This window comes from Coffea arabica, chromosome 3c (genome assembly GCF_036785885.1).
Source record: "Coffea arabica cultivar ET-39 chromosome 3c, Coffea Arabica ET-39 HiFi, whole genome shotgun sequence".
Classification (NCBI taxonomy): Eukaryota; Viridiplantae; Streptophyta; class Magnoliopsida; order Gentianales; family Rubiaceae; genus Coffea; species Coffea arabica.
This window is the reverse complement of record NC_092314.1, coordinates 472,521-489,690: the sequence shown is the minus strand read 5'-3', so window position 1 is coordinate 489,690 and position 17,170 is coordinate 472,521. Positions and strand designations below refer to the sequence as shown.

General features: G+C 38.3%; 4 protein-coding genes across 5 annotated transcripts; 2 read left to right on the top strand and 2 right to left on the bottom strand.

Moving 5' to 3' along the window:
* Positions 1–1,229: 1,229 nt before the first annotated feature.
* Positions 1,230–2,900, top strand: LOC113735308 (cell wall / vacuolar inhibitor of fructosidase 1-like). Its single transcript, XM_027262328.1, has 2 exons — positions 1,230–1,735; positions 2,711–2,900. The coding sequence occupies exons 1-2, from the start codon at positions 1,230–1,232 to the stop codon at positions 2,898–2,900; spliced, it is 696 nt and encodes a 231-aa protein (XP_027118129.1).
* Positions 2,901–4,408: 1,508 nt separating this feature from the next.
* Positions 4,409–6,195, bottom strand: LOC113733734 (cell wall / vacuolar inhibitor of fructosidase 1). The gene has a single exon (XM_027259921.2). The coding sequence runs from the start codon at positions 5,870–5,872 to the stop codon at positions 5,336–5,338; it is 537 nt and encodes a 178-aa protein (XP_027115722.1). The 5' UTR covers positions 5,873–6,195; the 3' UTR covers positions 4,409–5,335.
* A 311-nt stretch (positions 6,196–6,506) lies between these two features.
* Positions 6,507–12,210, bottom strand: LOC113733859 (nuclear poly(A) polymerase 3). Of its 2 annotated transcripts, XM_027260062.2 has the most exons (10): positions 11,351–12,210; positions 11,174–11,251; positions 10,247–10,354; positions 9,672–9,734; positions 9,433–9,594; positions 9,074–9,187; positions 8,844–8,906; positions 8,427–8,729; positions 7,942–8,106; positions 6,507–7,078 (listed from the first exon to the last, which is right to left on the bottom strand). In XM_027260062.2, exons 1-10 carry the CDS (start codon positions 11,603–11,605, stop codon positions 6,692–6,694), a joined length of 1,698 nt encoding a protein of 565 aa, XP_027115863.1. In that variant the 5' UTR covers positions 11,606–12,210; the 3' UTR covers positions 6,507–6,691. The 2 variants fall into 2 exon arrangements, with proteins under 2 accessions (XP_027115863.1, XP_071937744.1); XM_072081643.1 differs by lacking the exons at positions 11,174–11,251; positions 11,351–12,210 and adding an exon at positions 10,880–11,135.
* Positions 12,211–15,659: 3,449 nt separating this feature from the next.
* Positions 15,660–16,905, top strand: LOC140038165 (uncharacterized). The gene is made up of 3 exons (XM_072083259.1): positions 15,660–16,110; positions 16,226–16,333; positions 16,424–16,905. Exons 1-3 carry the CDS (start codon positions 15,660–15,662, stop codon positions 16,903–16,905), a joined length of 1,041 nt encoding a protein of 346 aa, XP_071939360.1.
* Positions 16,906–17,170: the final 265 nt, after the last annotated feature.

Sequence of the window (17,170 nt, the reverse complement as noted above, 5' to 3'; positions counted from 1 at the left end):
ATCATCATTCATCAGATGCTTCGAGAGGATTTTTGTTTGTTGTGTACAGGTCACATCTCACCTCCGACTTTCTTTACTTTTTATTAGTTGGATTTGTGATTGGATAATGCATTTGGGCCCAAAACCCACTACTGCTGCCGGCGCTGCTTTCCATCCGCTCCCTATAGCCCACAGAAGTGATGGTATCGGTCTTTGATCTCTCCCCGCACCACAAGTCTCTAGCCTGTTTTCCTCCTTTTTGGAGTCTCGAGATAATTGCCCCATCATATTACCTTTTTTTTTTTTTTTTTTTCTGGGTTTGAAATAGAGCATGTTGTAACTTGTACGCATCTGCTCCTTTGAAGAACACTTAAACTTTTTTTCATGTGAAATATTAAATTGTACAGGACAATATAAACGAAGTAGTTTTACAGGCAAAGTCTATAAATTGGATCTGTTTAGAAGAATTCAAATATGTTTTAACTAAATTTAGGGTGCGTTTGATGAAATTGAAATTTGAATATATTAAATTACAATATTGTTAACTACTAATTTGATACATTTGAATATATATCGCATTGAGTGGCGATGAGTGAATAATTTATCACTTATTTTTTGGAGCAAGTTTTGTCTAAGAAATTCAATGCCACTTAATTAATTCAAATATTTTTTTTCCGATTATCAAAAACGCGTTAAGATACATGTTCAAATTTGGATTCATCTATTAAATTTAAGTGATGGATTAGGTTATCAAACAAAGCCATATAGTGACAATTCTCTGTTGTTAAAAAAAAAAATTTTTGTCTGCAAAAAGGACTTGTAATGACAATCGATGAGCTTGTCTTACAACAGAAACCTCGAAAACACAAAAAGGGGTAACGTGAGATAAGGCGATGAGAACAAAGTCATTCATGGAAGATATTAAACAAATCAGCACTAACTGTTATGGATAAACTGCAATTCCTCTCTGCTTTAGCCTTTAGCTACAATCTGTGGTAAAGCTTTGAGTGCTGACGAAAGGATAAATTTATCAATAATGAATCTCTCTTTTTTCTAGTTTTAAGCTAAGCTAATAGTGGAGGCAGAGTTGTTGCCGTAACAATAATAATTGCAATGGGCTGTGACTTTTATATACAGTATCGCACGCAACAAACAAAAACATGTTTGCATTGGTCCTTTGTCATTCTTCTTCTTGCTCTTCCCTTTATCATCTTCGTGTCTTGGTTATGTCACAATAAATTCCATCAAACATGAGGGCGACTCATGCAATTTCCTCCAAAACTCTTCCTTGCGCCATTCTCGCGCTTGCCATTTTCGTGCCCCTGAGCTCATGTGATCTGATCCACAGCACATGCAGAAAGACCCCAAATTTCCAACTCTGTGCTTCCATTCTAAGATCAAATCCTAACAGCGGTAGCGCTGATGTTAGGGGCCTTGGCCTCATAATGGTTGGTTCGCTCGAGTCTAAGGCAACTTCTGCTTTGCACACAATTAGGCAGCTTCTCAGGACCAAACCACACTTGAAAATCCCTTTGATTGAGTGCAGCAAAAAGTATAGCTTTATTCTAAAATATGACGTTACCGAAGCTTATGAGGCTTTGAGGTTGGGAGATCCTAAATTCGGGGAAGAGAGCATGAACGATTCTGCTATGGTAGCTCAAGAATGTGAAGATTGTTTCAAACGATTCCCCTGCCCAATTACGAGTGTTAATAAAGATGCTCATGATATTTCTGCTGTGGCTGCAGCCATAATCAGGTTGTTGCTCTAGAATCTAGACATATGGTACTGAGAAATCAATAGTTTTGCTGTAAGATTTCTGAATGCTGTCTGAGTATGTGTCGTAGAGCTTCATGCCCTAAATGGGTATCTAGAGTAACAACAACCTAAATGGGTACTTGGAAACTAATTTCTTTTTCTTTTTTTTTTTCTGTAAAATTTTTGACAGCTGCCCAGATTGTCAAGCATATTTTGTAAGACTTCATGCCTAAGATTGAAAAGATGATGATATATAATTACGGACGACCGAGACTCGGTTTCTTGTCGTAATATTACAAAAACGATTAGTTTGCCTTTGCAGTTCTTAATGTCGATGGAACGAGTGGTTGCTCCAACTTGCGATTGAATTTTCTTTTTCTGTGACAAGGCACTTGTGATTAAATCCACGGGATTTTCATTTTTGGTGCAAATATTAAGGATTCAGAAGAGGTAGAAAATGTAGCATATTTTGTTTCTTGAAGGCCTGTAACTTGTCATCGGCTAATAAGACTTCGAAATTTCCAATAAGCCAAAATGGAGAAATTTTGGTTTGATGCATTGATGTCGAGAGCAACATGCCCTCCATCCTCTCTTCCAACGAGCCAACTTCTGGCAATAAGGGAGATTGACATGGCATCTCTAAACGGGGCATTACATTATAGCTCAGAAATCAAGTTTGGCAATAAGGGAGAGCAAAAAGAACAATTTAGGAAACAAACAGCAGAGCATTAATTTTCTCTTATGGACCTCAAGGCAAGATTGCGAAAACTAAAACCAACTTTGCCTTTGGCTTATATAAGATGAGGCATATTTGCCTTAGTCCATGTCTAATTTTTTCTTTCTCCTGCTATCACCTTCTTGTCTTGCTTAAAATCCACAAACACATTGATTCACTACCAAAGATGAGGGTTTTGGTCTCTCCGAAATTTTTCCCATACAACATCGTTGTTCTTGCCATTCTCGTACCATTCACAGTTCATGCGATCTCATCGATGACACCTGCAAAAAGACCCCAAATTACCAACTCTGTGTTTCCATTTTAAGATCAGACCCTAAAGCCCCCGGTGCTGGTGTTTCCGGGCTTGCCCTCGTTGTAGTTAATTCCCTCAAGTCTAAGTCAACTTCTGCACTGCAAACTATTGAGCAGCTTTTGAAGTTCCCTTAGCAGAGTGCAGCTTTAAGTATGATTTTATCATAAAATATGATGTTACTAAAGCTGTTGAGGCATTGACTAAAGGAGATCCAAAGTTTGCCGAAGAAAGCGTGAATGATTCCGCTAAAGTGGCTCAAGAATGTGAAGATGGTTTCAAACCGTCCCCCTCCCCGCTTGCCGATGTTAACACACGGCTGCTCATGAAATTTCTGTCGTGGCCGAAGCTATAATCAGGTTGTTGCTTTAGCGCAAATGACAGCTTCGCTATAATTGTTTGGATGGTGAATCAACAATTAGTAATCCATCAGCCGTTTTCTGGCCTAAAGATTAAGGGATTTATATTTTAGTTATATCTGTCACAAAAATTATTTGCTTTTCTGTGTGTGTGTAATATATAATTGGACCGGGCAACGGCTGCTCTGATTAATTAGCATTAACGTCATCTGAGAATACGGCAAATCAATAATATAATGATTTTGGTATGAAAACACAAAACAGTTACTACTTTTCTTCTTTTAATCCTTGGGACGGCATTGGGTTTGAAGTTTTTAATCCCTATTCCACAGTACCTGGGCTTTTAACAGGGATGGGGTCCTCAGGACATTTCCAACCTAATTCCAGGACCTTAATCAGTTCATGCCTTTTGAATATCAAGCCAGGAAAGAGTGGGTTTACACCTGCAACCCATCACCAAAACACAGATAGACGATCCTATCCTTCATAGGTTTTAGCTCAATTGTACATTCCAGTCACAGCCAATAAAGAATTTGTGACTCGGTTTATTATACAAAGTCAGTCTGCTGGCATGTGGATGATATTAAGTCCCGGGCTTGGTCCAGTGACTGACATGGGATTGCTGAAGAAGGGAATTGGTCCCTGATTCGAGTCTCGTGGCCTCTGCAAGTTGCGAGTTGCGAGGTAGGGGAATTAATCTGCGAAATCCACTCTTCATGGACACTTTTAAAAGAAAAAAAAAAAAAAAAAAGGGTAGGCAGGGTAATTTTGCTTCAATTTCCTCCTTTTCTTTTCAGGCGGCATTACTTACAACAAATCCAACAACTGGCAATGATGCGTCATCAGTTCGAAAGAAAATTACCTCAACCTTTTATAACAACATCATAGATTTCCACATCATTAGCCTATATAATCTAGCTGGCAACTGACGTCCACATTTCGATAGGTATGTATGACAAAGTGTCAGTTTTTCTAACACTCCATACAAATAAATTTAGCACTTTGATCATCAACCTATCTCCAAGGGTCCTTCGAATAAAATTAAAAAAAAAAACTATTTCCAAGGGGAAAAGTCTTAAATTCAATCCCGGGAGGCAAATTAAGTCGGTCTGATTAGAGAAAAATTTTTTTTTGTTATCGTCACATGAACTATATTATCCTATTCTATCTTAATCTAAGAAAGAAAACCAACGGAGCCTATGAAAAATCGATCGTCAACCTATCTCCAAGACTTAAATTCAATCTCAGGAGGCAAATTATACAGCAATCCATCATGTAGATGAAAATAAAAAAACCCAGTAATATTTGGGCGCTGATAAATACTAAAAAAGATTTTACTTCTAATTAAATATTCAAAGCATTAAACGATTTTACTACTAATTAAAGCAAAAAAGGGATTTTTTTTTTTTTTTAAAGAAAAGAGACGAATTGTGACAGCAGGCATAGGAGGTACCCGGAGAGACAAACCAATGGTAAATGATACAATTGCGGCAGGGGGTATTAATGATCTGATGAAGATCATTTACATTATTGACTTCCTGAACAATATATTATCTTACATTACTTCTTTTTATTTTTCTTTTTTGAAATGATGGAAGATGAATCCGGCCTACATCAGCACTTCATCGGTTGAGTTGTGAACACGTATTTTTCTTACGGTATTCATCACCAGATTTATCTCCATGATGTATGAACTCTTCTCTGACTTCTTCAATCGTCACAGCAAGCTGGTGGTTTTGATCAAAGTTTGATTGAGATATTGATTTTCTAAGAGAAGTGTCATCATCATGATCCCTGTTCAAAATAGGATGCATAGACTAAGCACTGTACCATGCTTTGGACAGTATACTCATCTGTGCTGCTGCTTCTTTAGTGAAGAAAGACAGAAGTTGTTGAATGATGGATTCTGGTTGTTGCCTTTCTTCTTTTTTTTTCTCTGTGCAAGCCATGAGTTTTCATGTCTTGTGACCTTTTTGGGGCATAACGATGAAGATGGTGAAAGAGAAACTGAGTTGTTTTATAGGATTCCATGATCGAGGATAAAATATCTTCTGCAGCACCTACACTGCTACATTAGACTTTGTCAGCAAGGTTCGTGTATTTTCCACGGAGAGAGAGAGAGAGAGTAGGTAAATTAGAGGAAATCTTGAGCCTTGATGTCCAGTTCTTAGACGTCAATCATCATTTTTTTATTCATTGAATCCAACCATGTTCTAATTAACAGTATAGATTCTATGCAACATTATCCTGATTATGGACAGAGCCACAACAGACAGGTCATAAACGGCAGCGTTCACGTCAGCCAGTGGTGACTGCTCTAGTTTGTTCAAACTTGCTTCACACCCCTGAGCTTCTATAACAGCATCAGCCATCCCATGTTCAGCAAGTCTTGGGTTTTCTCTCATTGATCCCACAGCTTTTGGAACATCAATTCTGAGGATTACATAGTAGTTTTCTTGGCATTCCATTAGCGCATTTGCCAATGTTAGATTAGACCTTTTTAGCTCCTTGATGCTTTGCAACGTTGAGTTTGCCTTGTCTCTAACTGCCTCAACGGCGACCAGGGCCAGACCGGCAACATCTGCATCAAGACTCCGATTGTCTTTCCTCAGAATTTTAACACAAAGGCGATCATTTGGGGTTTGGTCACATGTTTCAGAGATGAGATCGCAAGAGATTAGTGGCGGAACAATGGTTAGAACAACTAGCGCATAAGGAAAAAGAAGCATGAAAGAAGTGAAACTTCTCATCCTGTTTATGAGAGAAAATTGTAGTTGGAAGACTGGAAGAGAATACTGTGCCAGGAAGATTGAGGCGTTTGATCTTATATACTGTAGTTGGTGGTTTTGACATTAATGGAGTTTGAAAAAGAAGGTAAGCAGTTCTTAGATGTTTTCTTGCATATCTTCTTAGTTATTTTGATTCTTAGTTCAAAGTTGGAAGATCTTGTTGAGAATTGAAGTACTAGCAGTGTTTTGAACTCGAGATCTTCTTGTCCTATAGCCATATGCAAACAGTTCAGCTTAGCAGAAGACTGGTCAAAAGACGAATCTCTATATAGTATTTAATAATGTCGGTTTACATTCTTAGGTGGTCCGCAACATTTTAGCGCAATTGTCTGTCATCTATAAATTTTGTTTTTCTTCACCCCCCAACCCCCAACCCCAAAATGCTGAAGGCATCATCTATGTTGATGAATATACCAAAAGTAGAGAAACCGAGAGAATCAACCAATTAATCAAGACTGCTGGGTAAAGAAGGTAAAAAAGCAATCCGGCACTAAGTACTATATTACTGTGATAACTCGGGTCGAATAGATGTCCTGAAAATTTGGTGGCCTGCAATTTGGTTTTTTTTTTTTTTTTTAAACTTCCAGCAGAAAAATTGAGCAGAAACAAAACATTTTATGTTGACGAGAGTATCCCTGTGGCTAATACAAATTCAAGTAAACTCCTAGGCCCTAGGTTATGTACAGTATTTCCTATGCTGTGTGAGCTTAAAAAACACGTAGAACGCCTGTACACACTTCGAACTAATATCTTGAGACAATGAATATTCATTCTTACAGCCTAAACCCCAGCACTGGGGAATTCTGCACTTCCATTGGTCGCCATCAATCCAGCAAACTCCTGAGGTAGTGAGTTTGTGCGAACTGGGATCTTTCGCTGGCTGTTATCTAAAATCCTCCAGCGAGCCCTCACTCCCTTACTTCCAGTATTGCACGTGACGCTTTTAGGTAGTTGAGATGCTTTGACAACTGACAGCTTCATCCTTCCGGGAGGAACACGATAACCATTGCTCATATTCTTCATAAAATCTTCATCGACAAAGTCTATGTCTATTACATCCCTCCTGCTGGGCTGCAAACCCCAATAAAAGACAACATTTGGTGCAGCCAGATCAACATCAACGTATTCTAAAGGGCTGGGATCGCAAAAGCCCTGTAATTCTTCCAGCTGTACAAGAAATGCAGCGTGTCAAATGAAAACAACCAACACACAATGAGAAGGCCTGAATTACATGAGCAAGCCTTGAAACAGGTAACAGGGGAGAAGCCATGATGATTATGTGGACATGTTAGGGATACAAAATAGAAAACAAGCTAAAAAGCCCCTGCTGAAAACAGAAGTACGGAAATAAAAAAGACAAACCACAACTCTACTGCATGATGATGCACAAGAACTTCAGCAATTGTTTATATCCTAGGAGATCTTTTACAATTAGTAAGAAAGGAAAGCACCAAGCTTTATTTTTCCTTACCCAACACCTGATGAATCAGTGTGCTTATTAAAGCTCTGACAGGATTCCTAGGCAGCAGCAAACTCCATAAATATCATGAGAAATAAAAGGACTACAGATGCCTATTCAAAAGCACTGCAAACATCTCAAGAAGGTCATAAAAATTTATTTATTTACTAGGAATTATAAATGACATATCAGAGATACGGCTTAGACTGTAAAAATCAACAGTTAGGGGATACAAAAATTCAACGTGAGTTTGAATGCCAGTTGACTGTGTCTTCACCTATAGATAAACTGGCCAAACTGAATCCCTCAGACCATTCGCTTAGAGCAAGTATTGGCAAATAATTGGCATGATTGCCTAGGTGCTTTCCAAGGAAGGCTGACAGACACATTAATCACCAAGCAGCTGAATGGATCAAAACGTAATAAGAGAATATCTCTAGTCTGTAGCACTCGATAAGCTTACATGTCAACTAGATACATAATATTGTGATTAGCAACATATAGGATAAACTTGTGTTCAACTTTACTATATAAATATAGACAAAACGCCAATAAGCAGTCAACCACCAACCTTGACAAGAAGTGAGCGGAAGCGCGATTTGACCCAACCCACCCATCCTCGTAACTCATCTTGATTAGAAGCTGAGAGGCAAATTTTGACAAACTGAGCATATTTCTTTGCATATGGAAAAGGATCAAATAGGATACTCCAACTGAAATCGGGCCTTAGAATATCCTGCAGTATGAGAATTGACAGGAAAAGGGAATAAATAACCACGTTAAGGTTCAGCATGCACCACTCAGTATATATCAGTTAGAGGCAGACTACTGTTGCATAGATGATGATTGCACAAAGGAGTCAAAAATGATAGAAACAGGTTACATCCAATTCTGATTCAGATGGCTCACTATACCACCTAGTAGTTATCAATTAGAGAGAAGACAACAAATGTATATGATAAGAGCAGGAATGATTGAAACATGACAGAGCAGGAAGGATTGAAGCATGGCAGAAACAGGTTACATCCAATTCTCAGTTCAGATGAATCACTATACCTTAGTCAAGGCATGTCCGCGAAGGAACTCGGTTCTAATCCGGAAGAACGTGCTTCGTGTGATGTTAGAATGGCAATATTCATTTGGGCTACATGGTAATTGGATAGGCATCAAAAACCGGGAGTCACTGGCAATAGTCGGTGGCATCATGCGGCCATGCAGAAAAACGGGTCTTGGCCAAGGCCAAAAGGCAAACGTCTTAAAAAAAATTGAGATCAGAAGACTCAGACTGGCATTTGGATGCCTTTGACAAACAAATGCTGCAAGGACTGCAAAATGAACACCTCCAAAAAAACCATGTAACTGCAAAGCATGCAATGAACCGGATTAATGTCATTTTCCAATTAGGTGGGATGCCGAGACAAGAAATACTAGACAAAAACTGCAAAGCCAGCATATAAAAAAAACAACCCTTACATTTCCATACACTCCTCGTCTTTTTGCCCATAATTTAACACAACGCAGCAACGACTGAAATAGCTGCACAAATCACTTTGATAACATCAGAGATATGAAAAGGACGCAAATAACTCGAGGCTTACAGCTATGAGTTGGCACGTGACTTGGATAAATTTGCACAAGCATGTAATGGGTTGCTCTTGTGCACAAGTTAGAGTGCTAATTAGAGGCCAAAATTACATATTTACCTCGACGTTTGGCGCGAGCTGAAGAATACTTTTATTGGCACGTACACCAGACAAACTTCTCCAACTTGTGTCATCAATGTTCCTCAAAAAAAATGGATTAAGTAGATCCACATTCTACACATCATTATTTCACAAGTAAAAATCTTCATAAGTAGACATGTTATGACATGTTAAACCCAGAACTTTCAGAATAAGGCTCAACAAAGAAAAGCTGTCAGTAGAAACAAGAAAAATTTAGCTGAGAGGTGAAACTAGATATTAGTTGTCATGAAGTTCTACTTGAATACTAATCCTGCAAGATGTCATCACTAACACTCAAATAGTTACCATGGAGTGGATATAAAGGCCACAGCACACACCTCAGGAACAGAGATTACTTTAAGTTGTGCAAAAGGCAAATCAATTGAAAGCCCATCAAACTTAAACTTCATTAGAGGAACCTTTGCATCCTTTATACAGTGTATCTCAGTCACTTCAGGTCTGCTTGCAAGCATATTGTGAAGAAGTACGAAAAAGTCCTCCTAGTCATAAGAAGAGGATGTTTGAAACATTCCCACTGATTATAAGTTGAAACAAAATGCTAAGAAGTAACACTTACTGCCATTGTTGCAAAATATGGGCCTACACATAAAGCATCTATATCTGAACCTGAATTATGGACCTGAATTCATTGAAACAAGTCAGAAGATTTAACACAACAAAAAATGTCAATTCTTTTTAGCAACAGCAGTGATGCCATTTTGAACAATTCAAATTCATGTAATTTAAATGATAAAGTTAGTAATTTTTTTCAACTGCATAGTTTTAGTATTAAGCAGTTCAAAAGACAATTTCAAGCTCGAACCCAAAAGATGAATTTGTTAGCAGTAAAATTAAATTCACAGTTATGACTTCTTCCAAAAGTTGACAATCCCAATGTCATTTTGCCAACATAGCACTGAAATTTCAATCAACAAACTGATCTTGCAATCTCATCTTTTGGGGGAAAAAAAAACTCATAATGAGGATCACAAAATTATTGGGATCACAAAAAAAAACTCATAATGAGGATCACAAAATTATTGTTGCACTAGACCTAACAAAATTAGTGGTACCCTCAGGTGAGTAATCTGACAGGCAAAAGCAAGAAGATGGCAATAGTTGCAGTGTAAGTGAAAATGAATCAAGCCTTACTCCAAGGCCATAAGATCCAAATGTCAATATTGTAGCAGAAGCAGCTCTAACTCGATTCTTGGGAAGTTGACACTGGTAAGCAACCCTTTTAACCCAGTGCATCACTATCTGCATATGAAGAATTTCAGATGCACAAGCATCAATCAGAAAAGATGCGAAAAAACTAAAATCTATTTAATCACAATATGATGACCACAGTGCAATGTCAAATTAGCACCTCCTCAAAGAAACAAAAATATTCAAATGCTGTAACAAATTAGGCACTAAGTAGAATTCATTTCAGATTTTTCATCCAGCCAGGGCAGCATTCAAACAGTTATTAACTACCAGAGGAAACTCTAAATATTTTACAATTTAGCTCCCTGAAGGAAATAGACTGCTCACAACTAATGTTAATGGATTGGTAACTCGGCAAAGCCGTTCAACCAGGAAGGCAATACAACAGGTTCATGCTAGACCAGAGAAAAAAAAAGAAGAAGAAAGGACTCCAATCCTATCTGAAACCCTAGATAGGTGGGGGTTATCATTGTTAACCGAATGTCTAGTCCATCCCACCTTGTAATGCTATTATAAAGCTCAATAAACTGATCAACAATCACAAACTAATAAATGCAGGAAAGTCTGTACTCTTACAGTCTGCTAGGAAGTTCCTTCTCATCTTCTCTCCTGATCTCTCTCTCTCTCTCTCTCATATTTTTGCCTTGGAAAATGATGGCTGGTACAAGCCTTGCAACGCAGTTCTGTAATGTCATTTCCTATCCCCAACCAACCCCACCTCATAATTTTGCAATATCAAGCAATTTGACTTCAGAATCAAGATTAACCAATTTACGAAAACTACGGAAACGATGAGACATGCAACACGTGTTTATGGGATTCACCGAAAGAGGTGCTTCTCTTTTACTGCAATTTAGAACGAAAATGAACCTGTTTAAGCTTGGCAATGACATTTCTTCTCTTGATTTCTTCCTCAGGAGACGGCACCAGACGCTCATCAGCCATGAACTACATAAATAAAATCCAAGCCCACAATTAAAAAGAATGCAACAAAGAAAAAGGTCGATGTTTATGATATCAATTTTTTCTTTGCATTTGGCATATTACCTGAAGCAGGGAAATTGACCTCTGGACCTCCATTTTCATTAAGACATCAGGGTCAAATCCCAACTCCAGGAAGCCAACTAAAAGCGGATTAACTGGACTAAATCCAGGGCAAAATGGAGGCCGACGAGGATTTATATGCAGCCCTGAATTGCAGGTTAAAGGAGGATTCACACGGCGAAAATGAATGGCTTTTTGATTGGGAACCCAAAAAACTGCTCCTTCTGTATCACTATAATAATTGGTCTCAAATTCCATACACAAGTAGCCAATTGATTCAACAATATGAAGAAAACACAGAAAATATTTCACGGGTTTATTTTCTTCCAGATATTCAAGAAAGATAAAGGGTTATGAGAGAAATGCAGCAGGAGAGAGAAGAGAAAATTGGGTTCCTGGTTTTTTTAACCAAACAAAAAAAATAAAAATCCGGCCCGGGGGGTTTTCAGGTTTTATCTTGCATTTCCGCTACATTCAGGAATTAATTGTACGGCTCTTGTTTTTCAAATCGTAACGATAGACTATAGGGAGGGAGGCGGGGGTAAAAGGGTCTTTTAGTATTTTTGAATGACACTTGTCGAGACGTCTGGCGTTTAGCTGTTCCACGCGTTGCTTGCTTCCAACGGTCGACAATGGCCTAGTACTGGGCCTAATGGGCCTCACTCGTGAAATTTCTAGAAGAGTCCGCTATGAATTGTTTGATTGTTGGGTTCCAAGTGTGAATGAATCATCATCATCATCTTCATCATTTGTCCTTCTCTGCTGCCCGCAATGGCAAGTAAGAAGAGATTTAGGAGCTTCTTCGCCGCCAAAGTCTTGTAGAGCGGATAACTAACGCTCTTTGCATTTGCAAGGATGATGAACTGATTAATGGAAAACGGTAAACAATAATAAATGGTGGTCTCCCCCCGGAACATTCAAGATTCATTCTGTTAAACTCACAATAATGGCATCAACATTAACCTTTTCCGAAACCAAAAAAAACGACTGCTACATTTGACATGCTAGTCTCGTCACTAATGATGCCGTAGGATTCACCAGCAATCAACAAATTAATTGAATAGATGAGAAGGCCATCAAAATGATTGAAAATTGCTCCAGAGACTAGTATAATATATTCTAAGCTTGTCAACCAGAGCAACTCGAAGGGTGAAAAGGCTGGCCTAGAAAAATCATCTTGTTACTTCCAGTTCATTCCTCTGATCCTGGTACCCAACTCTAGTTTTCCTCTTTTTCTAACAAAAAAAATTATTTATTGGGTTCATACATGCCCTTGATCCTGGCAGTACTCGAATGATTATTGAATAAGGCAGATAGGCACCAGTAGCTAGTCACAGAAAACGAACGAAAAGCAGATACTCCACTAGTCCGGTTTAGAACGGTAGACCCCAGAAACAAAACATTTCTTCGTTTTCTTAGTTTTCAGGTCGATTGAGAATGAGGAAGGAAAAGTTTAACATGGCCACCTGTCTTCTTTTTTGTTTTAGTTGTCTGATGATTGATGAACCAAACCTGATCTGAAGGAAAGATTAGGATCCAAGCGAGAAAGAAACCAATCACAAGAGAGAGGAAACAACCAATTATGATGAGCTGATACAAAATAGTAATCAAAATGCAAAATACTCCTGTAAAATGAATTCAACCTATGAAACGACATCAAGAAGTTGGTACAAATTTGAAAAAGAAAAAGAATTGAACGTACCCCATGGCTTCCTTCCTGAAGTATTAGGCTAGCAAGCACTAAAGAGTAATCAACTGAGCACCAGAGGGGTGTCGTCTACAAGAAATGATCTAATAATTAAAAATAGCTAGCTACCTATTATTATTATTCTACTCTTTGAGTTATTACTGTACAAAATCTCAAGAAAAAAAAAAAAAAAAAAACAATCACAAAGTACAACCGCAGAAGATGAAGAAATAGCAGAGCATGGTGACCAGAGCTACGGACTCCAGCACCGTGATTACGGTCCACATGGCGTTATCAACTATGGAAAAACCCAGCCAGCGGAAGGTAGAGGCGGACCAACCGGTGGTGAAGTAGGAGAAATCAATTCCCGCAGCCCATCTGAAGATGGAAGCGGGTACGGAGAACTCGAATTCCGGCCACCTGATGGAACTCAGGGCCGATGACCAGTAAGACCTAGCCGGACACATGCGCGGCCCCCTTTCAATCTTTGCTTGCTGGCTGCCTGGCTAAATTGCAACTAACTAACACCACTAACAAATGATCCAAAATTCAGTCCCTCATAATTAAGTGCTTTATGCAACTAAATTAATTAGTAATTTATACCATCATACTACTAGTAGGAGTAGTAGTAGTTTTCTTTTTGGGTTTAATTGGGGTGATGTAAATGGAATTTTCTGGAGAAATTAATTTGGTGCGCATGATTTTGTTGAACCGACGAAGACATAACAATAACAAAATAACAAAATAGAGAGCGGGGTGTGGGGGAAGGGAAATTTTGCACCTTAGGGTATGGATGAAGAATGAATGATGATTCTGTAAGGCACCACTAGAAACACGTGCTTCTTGCTTATAATACCATTAGTTGTTAAATTCAGCCTCGATCTCGATCCAAAGAGGTGACAGGGTTATTGAGTCAATAATTTAACCATGAGTTATACAATAAGAACATTATATAATATAATAATATATTATAAATTATAAAAATAATAAAATTTTTAAGTCAATTGTTCAATTTCAATTGATGATTTTTTTTTTTTGATTCATTATTCTCATCATCGGATCATTGACTTATCATTGAATTTTTTGCTTGATCGATCTACTTAGCAACTCAACTCGATTCTATAACCGGTTCATAGAGTTGATTGGTTTGATTGCACGAACCGAATCGGGCTTTATAACTAAGTATGATACTACTATTGCTAATTAATTAAAAAATAATTTTTTGTACTCGTAGATTTAGATCATGCAACATAATATGAATTTAAATTCAAATTTCAAATCATACACATGTGACATACATCCAAAATTACTAGTAAAAAAAATATATAATACTACAATATAAGTGCATAAAAAAATTATTTCATTAATTAAATACCTACAAAGTTGTTTTTTTTTCCCCTAGCCAACCTATCAAGTTGTTGGCCTCTTGTCTTTGCCAAACTCCAAACAAATCCCAACTCATCCTATGTTCCTCGTCAGTCCCCAATTTTGGTTCCATTTATCTCATCCTTAAATATTTGTTAGGTGGAAAAAATTGATTTAGCTCTGGAGTGCACTACAAAAGTATGTCTTGGTTGCAGACCCAATAATATATTCTGCTAAGTGACTGTTCCGTGTCTTCTCAATCTTTGCCTTAATTGAGCTACAAAATGCTACAAGTTCCTATACTTGAGTTTTTTTATTTATTTATTTTTCCTGGAGACGTTGAAAACTTCTCACACATGTTAACTGACATTTTCGGTTCAATTCTAAATGGTGTATACTTGTAACGTTTTCACAACCCCCTTTGCTACTGATATAATCATTCCCATTCTCAACCACCATCCATGAGACTCCATACCAAACGTGCCCTAATTAACTCCTTGCAAGTGAGAAATGAGGAAAAGAAAAACGTCTTTGTTAGGATTGCTATTTTTTTTGAAGAAAAAAAATTTCTGCTTCACTTGAATATGCTTTTTATACATCACATTGTATAAAAGTGCTAAACTAAATTTCTTATTAAAAAACTGTCTAAAAAATACAATCAAATAACCTCTAAAAGTTCCACGATTGTTTGTCCATAAAAAATTACAATTGCCTTTGGCCAATGAAAACCATACCCAAAAGAAAAAGGTATTGCATGGCTCAACAAGTTGTGTTTTGGATGATATTTGTGCCAAAACCTAGCCACACAAACATATTAATTGGTGTCATTAGAATCTGGAAGAAAGCAAAACCTTTCGATAAGGCTCGTATTTGGATAGACTCGATTTTCAAATATCTAATAATTCAAATCGTGAAGGGGTTGGGGGATGAAAGGGAGAGGATAGGGAACAGGGGGGCTATGGAGGAAAGGAGGAAGACAGGGAAGCAGGGGGGTAGAAAGAAAGGTTCTGATAGGACAAACAAAACCTGGAAAAGATTTGTTCTGGAAGTTAGTAAGAGAAGACCTCTAGTGGAAGTCAATCAGGTGGAGGGGGGGATGGAGAAGGGAAAAAGAAAGATGGAGACTGTGGAATGGGAGGGGAAAGAGGGTCAGGAAGGGAAGGAAAATATGAAGAAAATAAAGTCTGATGGTGGGAACTGTGAGGAGATGGAACTTGCTGAGAGGTTGGAGTCCACCCTTATTGGGGCTCCAAGTGTCAAATGAGGGCTGTGGTGTGGAACTGTCGAGGTGTGGGGAGCCCCTTGACAGTTCCCCAGTTGAGGGAGGTCGTAAGACTCCACTCTCCATCTCTAGTCTTTTTGGCTGAAACAAAAAAGAAAAAAAGCTTTTTGAACAGTGTTAAGCAATGGATTCAGTTTGATAGTGTCTTTGTGGTTGATCCAGTTGGGTTGGCGGGAGGTTTGGCAGTGCTATGGAAACAGGAGTTAAAGGTTAAAAAAGTGTTGTTTACCAGCTTCACTATAGAATTACTTATAGATGATAGTGAAATAGGGGCTGAATGGTGGTGCATCTGTGCTTATGCTAGTGCAGATGCTAGTATTAGGAGAGAACAGTGGAAGGTTATTACTAGGAGGAGGTGTATCTGGGGGGAGTCCTGGGCAATCATGGGAGACTTGAATGACATCATATCAAATGCTGAAAAGTGGGGTGGTAGACAAAAAGCTAATGTGAGTTTTCAAGATTTTAATTCTTTTATAAATGAAAATGAGTTGGTGGACATTGGGGCTGAGGGAGTCTCTTGGACTTGGTGCAATAATTGGAACAGGGAGGGGGGTGAAGGAAATGATAGATAGGATTTTGGGAAGTAAATGGTGGATAGGGAAGTTTGAGAAGGCAAGTTGTGCACATATAGAGGTAGAGGCTTCTGATCACTGTATCTTGTTGTTGGATACTAAGCCTGTTAGGAAAAAAGGGAAGAGGAGGTTTATGTTTGACAGGAGATGACTGCAAAATAGTGATATAGATGAGGTGGTAGATAGAGCTTGGGGAAGTAAGCAAAAGGGATCCAGGTTGTTCATGGTTCAGGCAAAAATTAAGAAAGTTAGAGTGGATTTGCTCAGTTGGAGCAAGCAGATGGGAGGTAATTCTAAGAGTATGATAGGAAAAGTGAAGCAGGAGATCAAAGAGGTTAAGGAATGTAAAGGTGATGGGTATAGGATCAAGTTGGCAAGTCTAAAAAGGAAACTGGCAGAGGCTTATAAAAGGGAAGAGATATATTGGAGTCAAAAGGCTAGGGTGAAGTGGTTGCAAGAAGAGGATAAGAACACTAGTTTTTTTCATGCCTCGGTGGCTAGGAGGGGGAGGATGAATAGAATAGATGTGCTACAGAAGAGGTCTGGAGAGTGGTGTAAGGATGAGGAGGAAACATGCCAGGAGATACTGGACTATTTTCAGCAGATTTATACGACAGAGGAACCTGAGGTTTTCTCTGAGATTTTAGAATGAATTCCATAGACCATTACTGATGAGATGAACAGGGAGCTTACCAGGAAGGTTACAGAGCAGGAGATCAATCAAGCTGTGTTTTCGATGCATCCAAATAAGTCCCCTGGACCAGATGGTATGTCCCCAATCTTCTTTCAAAAGTTTTGGTCAATTTTAAAAACTGATATCTGTAATGCTGTCAATAGTTTCTTTGTTTCTGGTTTCATTCTTAAGTCCATTAATGAGACTCTGATTAGTCTTATCCCCAAATCTGTTCCCCCTAGTA

Excerpts from the sequence above, each read along its gene's own strand:
- LOC113733859 (XM_027260062.2), bottom strand. The coding sequence starts at position 11,605 with ATGGAATTTGAGACCAATTATTATAGTGATACAGAAGGAGCAGTTTTT. Across the intron at positions 8,107-8,426 it reads GCGGACATGCCTTGACTAAG|GATATTCTAAGGCCCGATTT; the intron begins GTATAGTGATTC and ends CTCATACTGCAG. Across the intron at positions 7,079-7,941 it reads TCCGCTCACTTCTTGTCAAG|CTGGAAGAATTACAGGGCTT; the intron begins GTTGGTGGTTGA and ends TTTCTTGTACAG.
- LOC113735308 (XM_027262328.1), top strand. The coding sequence starts at position 1,230 with ATGAGGGCGACTCATGCAATTTCCTCCAAAACTCTTCCTTGCGCCATT. Across the intron at positions 1,736-2,710 it reads GTGGCTGCAGCCATAATCAG|TTCATGCGATCTCATCGATG; the intron begins GTTGTTGCTCTA and ends TACCATTCACAG.
- LOC113733734 (XM_027259921.2), bottom strand. The coding sequence starts at position 5,872 with ATGAGAAGTTTCACTTCTTTCATGCTTCTTTTTCCTTATGCGCTAGTT.
- LOC140038165 (XM_072083259.1), top strand. The coding sequence starts at position 15,660 with ATGAGGGCTGTGGTGTGGAACTGTCGAGGTGTGGGGAGCCCCTTGACA. Across the intron at positions 16,111-16,225 it reads AAATGCTGAAAAGTGGGGTG|GGAGGGGGGTGAAGGAAATG; the intron begins GTAGACAAAAAG and ends TAATTGGAACAG. Across the intron at positions 16,334-16,423 it reads GGTAGAGGCTTCTGATCACT|ATGAGGTGGTAGATAGAGCT; the intron begins GTATCTTGTTGT and ends ATAGTGATATAG.